Below are 11,475 nucleotides of genomic sequence, written 5' to 3'. Positions count from 1 at the left end.
AAATACATCGTGTTGTTTTCAGAGCCTTTTGATTGAAATATCACATTTTGATTGGCTTTGAAAGACGGGAAAGTGGTCATACTTCGATCAATAACCGAGCAATTAATGGGAATGGGTTCGATTTCGGGTTGACGTCACAGACTGCTTTGCATTGAGATATTTCTTTGAAAACAGTGATGCAAATTAAGTTGTGACGTTGGCCCGTTATCGCACCCATTCCCCTTCATTGCTCGGTTATGGATACAAGTATGAAAACGTTTCTCAGCACGTTCTCTCCCATGAATTCACGATTATCTTGAATTGTTAATTTGCTGTGAATTCACTATTATCGTGAATTTTGGACACTGTGTCCCAGGACTTGTGATAGCAGAAAAAATAAGGAAATAAAAAATATATATAAATTATCCATGGGCTGGATTTGAACCCGGAGTTTCTTCTCTATAGGAACCGCTTCATTTCGCTTTACCACTGAAGATCAAGACAACATCTTCCACACACGTGCACACACAAAAAAACCATTTATTTAAGTCTACCATAGAGGTCGCTGCTGAAGAGTAATTAGGCCTAAGTTAGATTGATAGTTTAGGCCTAAGCTTTGATTTTAAAATGTTTAGGTTTGTCGTGAAGTTTGGAAACCGACCTTTCGTAGTGTTTAATGTTTTTTGTTGGCGAGTGATAATACAACATTATAAAATAGTATAAAATATTGTCCCTGAGAAGCTAGCGGTGTGGTGGTCAAGTGGTTAGGTGACGGATTAATCAATATTCTCAATGCGAAATTTCAGTCAAAACGATCTAAACCCAACACGATGGATTTGGGACGATTTCGGAGAAATTACATTTTTCGAGCCGCGGACGGAAACCGCAAGTGATCGTCCGTGGCTAAAAAACGCGGCGCGCTCAAGCTCCCTACTAATGTGATGTGTCTTTTACGTAGAGTCCTTTACGTAAGATTTTGTCAACAAGGGGATACTATAAAAGATATAAACTCAAACTAAAGTTCATGGTAAATTAACAAAACTATATATGATCATTTAACTGTTACCGGTAACTGTTGGCTTAGGGCTATCGTCGCAATCACGTTTTCTAATTTTAAAAAAATGACTTTTCCACATTTCACAGGAAGTAAAAAAGGCACTTCACGTGTCGGAAAATAGAAGACGTTCCGAGGTATTTTTCAAACCACTTTAAGTGCCCCTGTGACCAAAAAATCAATTCATATTTTTCTTTGGATTTCAAAACTATGTTCACAAAACACTAAGTGACCCACGTTTTAAGCCTTGATTTCAAAAAGACACCTCTTTATTTTAACTGTAATTTTCCTATTTAATGGTCCGCCATTACTAACATTATGTTCTTGAGAGAGCTGGATCGAGGAGAAAATGACGTCAAAGGCTCACTAGTTTAAGAATGCAATACGTGTGTACGCCGCAGAATTAATATGCAGCACGGGGGTTTTGGGCTTTCAGACTTTTAAACTCACGCTTTGCATATAAAATAAGCTGCGTTCACACGCTGAAATTTTAAGCTAGTGAGCCTCTCACGGCACTTTTCCCTGGATCCAACCGTCTGAGGTCCAATCGGTCAGTTTTGAACGTGAGTAATGGCGGACCGTGAAATCCAAAACTTACACTCAAAGTAAACAGCCTTTGGATAAAATTCAAAGCTCAAAATTTTGCCAGTCAGGCGTTAAAGCAAACACACTTTCAAAATCTGAAGGAAAAAAGGAAGTGGTTTTTTTGATCACAGGGGCACTTTAAGCGCAAACTCTGCTTTGAAAAAGTGGGCTCTTTCGACTCAAGATGTCACATGTCACGCTTACCCTTCTTGAATGCTGCAATTTCCGGTGACTCAAGATCCTTGGGAAAAAGGACCTCTGTGATGCTTCCATGTTCCCCCTGTCGAAAGTAAAAAGGCTTTGACAACTGTTCTTCAAATTCTTCATTGACAGGATGATTGGAAAGAACTCGGCCATGTCGAACACGTCTCAGACGAGGTTCTCTGACGTCAAGCTTCATCAGATGCTTAAGCTGTTTTCCACTATAGTCATGTGACATAGGAGTTACGTCAACCTATGGAAAAGGTTCAATTCAAGCCAGGTTTAGCGAGTGCCTTTTCATACAAGCATCACATACAACCGACCGAATTAGTCAGTTGATAGCGCATCGGTAGGACTTTGCAGGTTCGAACCCTGTCTGCACCAATATTCAAGGTATTAAAATGTTCGTGCATCTCCACCTCGCGCCCGAGGGAGGCTAAAGAGACAACTGGGGACGATGATAGTGGTTGTAACGCCAGGGCAGACCTGATAGGTCACGCAATCGTTCGTGAGCTAGAGTGTTTTATTAAATTCACCATTCTGAGAGTTTTTGCTGCAAACTAAAAGTTGCTATCAACTGAAAAGCAATTGTCAAGGCGCAGGCAAGTCATGCTTTGACGGAAGAGGTTTGCGGGAGCGTGACGCTTGGGAGATACATTTTCGCAGTGAAATTAACCCAACGTGAATGACAGAGCCATCAGATTAAAGAAACAAAAGAAGCTGTTGTGATAAAAAGGTCGAGGCTACACCGTCCAGTTCCACAGAACTCAAACAGATAAAGCAATTCGTGATCCCTTGTTATTAAAAAAGAGCCATCTTTGTCTTCTTATTTTAATCCTTGTTCTCTTAGATCTATTCATCTTTTCTTATTTGTACTGTATTTTAGCTTATAAATGTATATCTATTTCATAGTATGCAAGGGCCACGGGTTTGTTATAATGAATGATAACTACGTCTCTGTATGGGAAAAGTAGTAAATTTGTCAGTGATTGAGTATACATTAAACCACATTAAAGGTCTTTCAGAAGCTTCTTGCTCTGTGATTATATACTCAAGGTTAACAGCCGCTACAGTAGACAGAAACGTTTCCACGTTATCGCCGGACAGGCTATGCTTTATTCGCTGATCATTTAACAAAGTTGCACCAACCTTTCAAAATATTCGCAAAGTTTCCTCCTTCTTTTGATTTACGACAAGAAAAAAAAGATTGAAACTTTACTGACTGACTTTCCATGACAGGGCGGACTTATGACAGGTCTAACAAACACAGGGAAATAAACTGCATGATTCACTTCCTCTAGCAAATTAAACAACTAAAATATAAAACATAATTCGAAAAATGGATAGACAGATGATAGTTTATTTCACCTTAAAACACTTGCAGCCAGAGGCTGAATTACGCTTAAAGTTTACAAAAATTAAAGTTTATGAAAATTTACAAAAGTTACTATTACAATTATATAAATCACTGATTAAAAATACGTAAAACTACATATTTACAATATCGATATTGTAATTATCAGTTAATATTCACCTACTATATACATGACTTAAAATAAAACTATTCTTACATCTTTTTGTTTTTCCGGACGGATAAAAGTTTTATGTTTCCGTAGAGAGTTCTTAGGCTCACATTTACTTGGAAGCAGTTTGTACAGACTGTGAAATTGATTAGTCATGATATTTCATCTTATCTTATACTCAACAAAATATCTTGTTTCTGATTGGCCAATGGCGAATGCATAAATAGGTGATAAATACTCGTGATGTTTTGAAAGTTCTAAAATTGCACTCGCCTACGGCTCGTGCAATTTTCAAGGAGAACTTTCAAAACATCACTCGTGCCCATAAATCACGAAATGAACTCGCGTTCATACGATTTCCTATACAAATAACTTCGATGGGATTACCTCTCTTCAATCATACAGTGTTAACAGACCGGACAGTTCCAGAGCCTTAATATATGATAATTCGGGAAATATAATCCGAAGAGCGCATTTTTGCAATATTTCTAGGTCCTCACTTAAGTAATATGTTCGAGCTGATGGTGAAAAACAGGACTGCCATACTCCAAAATAGAGCGAATACATGTAGTGTAAAATAGAATGAGCTCTCTTGGAGCAACATGCAATTTCCTAAGTTGCCTTAGAAAGTACAATCTAGTTTGAGACCTTCCAAACTAATTCTGACACATGGACGTTCCACCTTAAATCACTGCTAATATTAAGTCCTTGTACGGTTTAACGCTATTCACAGTCTCTATGTCTGACCGTTTACAGTTATGGGATCAAAAACTGACTCATTCTTTAAAAAGCTTATCCCGAGTTCTTTGCATTTCCTTTCATTCAGTTGAAATCCATCATCCCTTGCCTGTCTTAGGGACCGATCGTTAATTACGTCCCAGGGGAGTTTTCAAAAAAGTGTAGTGTTTCAAAACTGAACCCCCCAAAAAAATTTTGAGGTAAAAATTATACTCCCCCTTCCCAATTGTTATTTGAAAAAAGGAACCTCCCTCCCCTCCTGAGGAGGCCATAATTCTCTCCGTCCTTACTTTATAGACAGATTTTTATCTTTTTTTATTTAATATCTCGTTTATCTTTTCTCTCGTTTATTGTTTGTATTATTTTACGTTGTTTAAAATATTAAAGCTTAGCTGTTTGCGTCTGTTTTGCTTTTTGAAATTTGATACACTTGTAGGTGGTCCAGTTAGAGTATTGTTGACCAGGCCCTGGGTACGAGGCTTGGTTACATAGCAATCAATATGGCTACTTCCAAATCATACAAAGATGTATCTGAAGTGAAGGCGTCGCTGAATTGGCAGGAGAAAAGGTCGGAAGTTCGAGAAAAGTCAACCAAGGGAAAGTACCTTAGATCGTCACTCCAGTGTTTCAGTAATGACGATGTTTTGTTATTGTTGGAGTCTATTTAAAATTTGATCCCCCTCATGTTTCTTACCAGTAAAAAATTTACCCCCAAAAAGGGGCTTGTTTTAAAATTGTACCCCCCCCCCTACAAGACCACCGCCATATTTGTGCCACCATATTTGTGCCCCTCAGAGGGACACAAACATGGCATCTCCAAACAAAGCTTTATAATTTTGAATAAAACGTTTTCGAATATCTCCCGGCCGCACGAAACATCGCACAGACCTGCACCTTTGCGAGACTGTTTGAATATTCATCTTCTTCTTTCTCTTTTATTCTTGGCTTTATTTGTTGAATGGTTTTGATGATGGTGTGACATTGAAAACGCACAAGTGGTTTGACGGTAACGGTAAGCCCTAATAATTCTTGGGGGAAAATGGCCATTTTGACAAGACCTCTTTAAATTTTCATTTTCTCCACAATAAAAATGCCCATGACTTGAAAAAACTATATCGTGCATTTAGAGATATTTAGCAACTATTCACCGAAGTGGAGGTGGCTAGTGGTGGATATTTACCGAGCCGCGAAGCGGCGAGGTAAATATCCACCACTAGCCACCGACACTGAGGTGAATAGTTGTTTTAGTATATACTAAAACAGTGAGATAACATAGCACATAAAGATGATTTTAACTCATTCATTCCTGCACAGATTACAACATTCTCGGGCAGGAATTCAGCACAAATTGCTCGGAGGTGAATAGTTAACAATTATTCCACGAGCACGCGTTGGATATGAGATGATAGATAGCCAACGAGGCGCGTAGCGCCGAGTTGGCTACAATCATCTCATATCCAACAAGCGCGAGTGGAATAATTGTTTTATTAAAAACGCCCCCAAAATATAGAAAACTAGACTAGAATAAAAATAAAAAGGCCCAAAAAATCACACATATGCTTGCCGTGTTTGTAGATCATGGTGTAATGGCTCATAACCCATGATGGCTTAGCCAATCAAAACTCTCGAATTGCATTATCCAATGATCCAGTTTTTAATAACAAAGGATATCCGGAGTTTGAGTAGTCAATCAGCGCGCGACTTCAACGCTATACACTGTTTTAGTATATACTAAAAGAGGCTACATCCTGACAAAATTTGGGCAAAATTCGAATTTTGAACTGTGTCCGCGAAAATTCGAAAATGTTTCATGTTTACTGAAATGCACTTTTAATTTAAACAAAGGCAAAGTATGGTTGAAAGACGTAAAAATATAAAATGATAATTTAGTATTGAAGCTTCAGTGTTTTCTTTTTGTTTCCGTAAATACACAAAGTGAGTCAAATTGATGAATCTCATTTAATGTAAGGATCAGACTCAATTTTTTTCAACAAATTGTTCCACTTAGAAGGACTGAATCTTCACACAACTGTTTCACAAAACGACAATGTTATGGTACCATATGGAAAACCATTAATTACTGAACAAGATACACTCAGTATGTGACGTAAAGGTTACCATGGCAACATAAGAGTCCCCTAAACACAATGGTTATTTTGTTCCAAAGGGCTTATATCTCAAAAATCAAAGGAGGTGACTCCCAATATTTACTTCTGGCAAGAAACTATGAGGCCAAGATAAAACTTTTTTTAAAGTTTAAAAGAATTCTCCGGAGCGGATATATAGCTGCACCTTCCAAAACGGAAAATTTAGCAAGTTGAACAGAGTCAGTTTTATCTTAAGCCTGCTAATCACCTTCTAATAACAAAAATGAGTTTCACAGTTGTCATTCTCTAGATGCAAAAGTTTAAAAACAAACTGTAGGATGTTTTAGAGGGCACTTTCCTGACTATCCATGCCAAAACTGGTTTGAGCAACATTAAATTTCTCGAAAGGACGAAGGAAAGAAGTGCTCTTTGCGCTTATTTGAGCAATTTAAGCGACTGCCTATATCCTGCACTTCAAAGATATATATTTAATTCATTCATCAAATTTCTAAGTGGCCAAAAAGTTACCCCTTATATTTTTATTCTATGCACAATGAATGTTACTCATCCGACTTAATCAGCTCTTTAGGAATTTTTTTTTACCACTCAGATCGTTATAAATCTGGCTTGACGAGACACTCAAGTCTGTCTTCTGCGATTTAGTCAATGCTTTGAAACTCGAATGTAAAAAATATTCTGTGAGGAAGTCCGACATTAAATTTCAAGACCACACAATTGGCTAATTTGGAAGCAAGTACAGTACTCACATCTTAATAGCCAAGAGTCCGGTAGAACTTTTATCGGCCAAATTGGAGCTCTTTTCTACAGTATTTTTGAGGTATTTGTATGGCCAACTTCTAAAAGAGTTGGTAGAAAGAATTAAAAGTGTACCTTACCAAAGCATGCACTTGATAGCCATCACTAACAGTGGAATGGGCGCCTCTTGCTGTGTGAACTGAGACTTGGTAGTCGTAAGTACATGTGGCTGCGTGTTTCAGTCGCGGGGGAGTGTTCTCAAAAGTTTTGCCACGCGAAGTGTTTGCAAGTAGGATTAAGACGCAGAAAACAAAGTGTTTGCAACACATTGCAGCCGACGAGGAAAATGAAAACCCCCGCGGATGGAAGCTGCCGTTGACAAAGTCAGATCGGTAACTGTGTGATAGGAATTAAACAAAGGACCCTTACTTCCGCGTTGCAATATTAATATTGGACCCGCCTGCAAAGCCTTTTGACAACGTTATATTTGTAAGAGATCCGAGTATTCCCGTGACTAGGAGAAGGAATTTTAGAATTTTCTGGATTTGCTGCATTGCAGATTCAGCGTATGAGAGGTGAAAGTTAATGACAGTATTTAAGTACTCTTAATAAACGAAAGTTCCTAACATGCAAAGACGAAAAGAAAATGAAACCGTTTCTATTGTTCACTTCTAGTAAACAATTAACGTAGATATTTGAAACAATATCAATGAGAGCCCAAACATAGGGCTAAAACTGAAGAAGAACCGTAAAAACACTTGGTACGTCATCCATGCACTTACGCTTACAGCTGGTGCAATATTGAGAACTTTCAAAACATTACTCCTGCCCATAAATCACGAAATGTACTTGCGCTCATAAGATTTCTTGCACTTATTTACCTTTTGAATAAAGAAATATTTGAAGCTTTGTTATTGCGCTGTTGGAGGCACCTAATACAGCTTTTGTTGTTGCATTACAAGCAATTAAAGTAGTCAAGGAAATTTTGAAGACCTATATCAAGAAAAGAGCTGAGACGGAAGTTCCTCAGAGTCTAAAATAAAGGGGTGATGAAATTCTTGTCGAAGGCTTGGAAATAGTCATTGCATAATCAGGGTTCGAAAACGGAGAAAACGTGGCACTGAGGTTGCGAAATTATGAAGTCGAAAGTCGCGTTGCAAATAACAATCCTGTTCATGTTGCTTGTATTTCCTGGGAACGCACTTTTCTGGCGAAGAAGGCGTCGCCGAAGGTACACTCCACCTCCGGTTAACTGTCAAGTAGGTAGCTGGACAAGCTGGGGTTCTTGGTCCTACCCTTGTGGTACCAGTGGTACACAGAAGCGCACCCGAGGGATAACGGTTCCAGCCGCACATGGAGGCACCTGCTCCTACCATTTGTCAGAATCTCAAGCGTGCAACAGGGGCAACTGTCAAAACGGCGGCACCTCTCACAGCACCGGCTGCAGCTGTAGAGCCGGATACACCGGAACGTGTTGCTCGCAAGGTTAGAAATTTTTTTTTTTACCCACGGCAAATTCGTAAAATTTAGTACCTTCATCATCGTAATTAGTTATTTTACACCTTTCAAGCACATTAGGTTTTAAAATTATTCATTTCAACTTTTTTAAAAGAAAACTTCGATTGTATTTAATTCCAAAGCAAAAGTAAGTTAAATGTGCAGTTTGATCAAATTGTTTAGTAGTTGCAAACTATTTGATTCCACAGTAGATTTGCTAACAAGCCGCAAACATTCATGGAGGAAGACGTTACTAGTTCTTTTCCCCACAACAGTAAATTTAGAGCAAATACTGCATCTACCAGTACTGGCTCAAGTGTTAATTTGTGGCTCATGTGCCCTTTTTTTTTCAGTGTAGGATTCTTGGGTAATTTACAGTCTTTGCAAATTTAATGAATTTGAGATTAAAACGACCCTTCTTTCTCGAAGATCTGATAATTGGAATTCCCAAGGAAATGTCTCTTTTTCCTGAAATGCGTTTTCCTGAAAAACCAGGGGAATTTAAACTTGTTTGAGTCCAAAAATAACATGCCTTGAAGGTATTCAATGATAACAACACCTAGTCTCCCACGCAGACGTTCTTAGGGCTTCGTCATGCGTTCCGGCCCCCACGAACGTCTCCTGAAACGAAAAACCACCCGGCTTCTTTCAACGGCTGTTTGCTTAGTATCATCAGCATAGAGACGCAGGCTTAGACAGGCAGTTAAATTAATCAGTATTGTATTCCAGCGTGCAAACCCGCCACAGCGTGAACTTGGTATCCATTACTCGACCTAGAGCTCAAGTGGGCGTCTCTGGTGGTATGAACTGTCACTTCGCAAGAGTATCTGCATTTGATTTGATGGGCGAAGGATAACAGGGGCCTCTGTTTCTGGTCCAAAACAGCACCTCTGCAATAGTCCAGACTTGAAACCACGACAAGCAAGAAGAAAGCAGAGTAGGTGCATGGTGTCTTCCCTATTGCCCAAAGCTTAAGGATACGAATTTAAGGGTGCACGGAATGTTTACAGAAATTGATAAATATGATTAGAATAAAGTAAATAAACAATAGTGTTTGACAAAAGCGTCTAGCAATTTCAACATTCAAGCACGTTTCAGATATACGTCACACCTCTGGAACAACATTATCAGCAAATTCTAAAGACCTGGAGACGAGTGATACTATAGCTACAATACTAGACATATTTAGTTGGAACACTTAGCGAATGGTCAGAATCATCGCGTTACAAGATCGTAGCTTATACCACATCCCCCTTCCCCCATTCAGGAAGGGGGAAACGGCGATGGGTGTTCCAACAAATGTGACGAGTATTGTAGCCTACCAAAAATATTAAGATGATGGTTAACTTTTGACAAGGAGTTGAGATTTCGGTTGATTCTACCGGGGCATAAACGTAACGTAAGAACCGTGCTTGTCTAGTCTTCTCGAGACAGAGGTGAGAGATGATTTCATGCAGACTGGAACGCCTAAATTGCTCTGTTGTAAACATGGCGGTTCACAGCAGCAGTGAAGTCGTCTCTCTGGCCTTTCTGTGGACGAATTCCAGGACCTACCGATACAATTTCAGGGGCACCCAACGACCAATTTGTTGTAAAATGTATTATTATACTCCAGTTAATGAAAATAAATGTTATTAAGGCATTTTCAGGTGTTTTTCAGTGTTGCTGGGAAAACATTATCTGTTCCTTTTTCCCAGCAAGACACACAAGAAATTTCCCAGCCAGCTAGATAAAATTGGTTGCTTTCCCAGCCAGCTGATCAAATTTATTTCCCAGCCAGGAATTCCGCGCGCTTTCAAATCCCTCGATCCGAAACGACCGAACAAAAGCGACAAAACCGGGACAAAACAGGTTTTTTCCGCATGAATCGCTCTGACCAGCCGTCGTATGTTTGTTTTGTGACTACTCTCTGGGAGAGGGAAGGGGTTCTTTTGTTTTTTTTTTTAGTCTTCCTCAGTCTTCAGAGTTTCTACAGCCTGCTTGGGTTGAAATGCTAGAAAAAGTCAGTAATTACCAGGCAAAACCTCTCTCAATAACAAAATTTCCCAGCCAGCTCATCGAAACACCTGTATTTTTGCCAGCCAGCAAGATTCCTCTGGGGAACAGATAATGTGAGGAACAGATTCGTTGGGTGCCCCTGCAATTTGAGCAAGTTTTGAAAGCTAAAAACTTCAATGGATGCTATATTTTGCCGGTAGGACTGGGTGGCTCCACACTCATAAGAAAATCTATGAAATGAGAATCGGGGGTCTTCCCTTGTCATGGAAAGGCCGAATTACCCAGAATTCCTTTTGGGCATGAAGGAGGCAAGCGGAGAATGGTCCTCATCAAATGAGGAAAAAGTAGCGAGAAGAAGATTTGTAGGCGGATACTAAGGAGTAGCCAAGGTGCGTGCTGTTAACGTAGACTAATTTCTTGTCAAAGAATCGGTGTAATGTAAATAAGAGACTAATGAGATTTATATTTGCGATTACCTGTCCTCTTACGTACCACTTAGGTCAAACTCTACATCTCTATGCAATAAGCGCATTAAAAATGTCCTCATATTATTGTATAAAAGTAGTTAAAGAAAGAAAAGGCTTGTCCTGCTTATATGAAAAGTACGTTTTCTCTCTGAAAGAATGCCATACGAAACAAGAATTTACCCAAAACTGCCAAACGGCCTCTGATTGGTCCGTAATCCACGAACGGAAGTGGTTTTTGTTCAGTCATGATATACGTTCGTGGGGGAGGAACGACTGACGAAAAACCTAAGAATGTCTGCGTGGGAGGATAAACAACACCGACCCCTACTTAAGAGGCTATCTCCGTTAAAGCGGTCCGGTCCATCTGGTTTGAAAAATAGGTTCCGCTCATTTCTTGTGTGTTGCAAGACCTTCATGTGCTTATACTAAAACCACAATCCACTTGATCGGATCTTTTAAATTATTGGAGTTTTGAGGTATTTTTGGTTCACCCGCTCGATTGCTCTTGGCGCCCTATATCGAGGCTTCAATTTCACCCAACTTTGAAGATCAATTTATCACGAACTAACAAAGCCTGTACAAAACAAAAA

The 11,475-nt window shown here is 39.3% G+C and overlaps 1 protein-coding gene across 1 annotated transcript in view; it reads right to left on the bottom strand.

The window, feature by feature from the left end:
* Positions 1-11,475, bottom strand: part of LOC137992339 (uncharacterized) — a 62,205-nt gene that overhangs the window by 38,021 nt on the left and 12,709 nt on the right. The window contains 1 exon segment of the mRNA XM_068837624.1: positions 1,823-2,072. Coding sequence (XP_068693725.1) covers positions 1,823-2,072 — 250 coding nt within the window.

Source organism: Montipora foliosa, chromosome 2 (assembly GCF_036669935.1).
Source record: "Montipora foliosa isolate CH-2021 chromosome 2, ASM3666993v2, whole genome shotgun sequence".
Lineage (NCBI taxonomy): Eukaryota > Metazoa > Cnidaria > Anthozoa > Scleractinia > Acroporidae > Montipora > Montipora foliosa.
The sequence above is the reverse complement of the archived record's forward strand: the minus strand, read 5'-3'. Positions and strand labels throughout refer to the sequence as shown.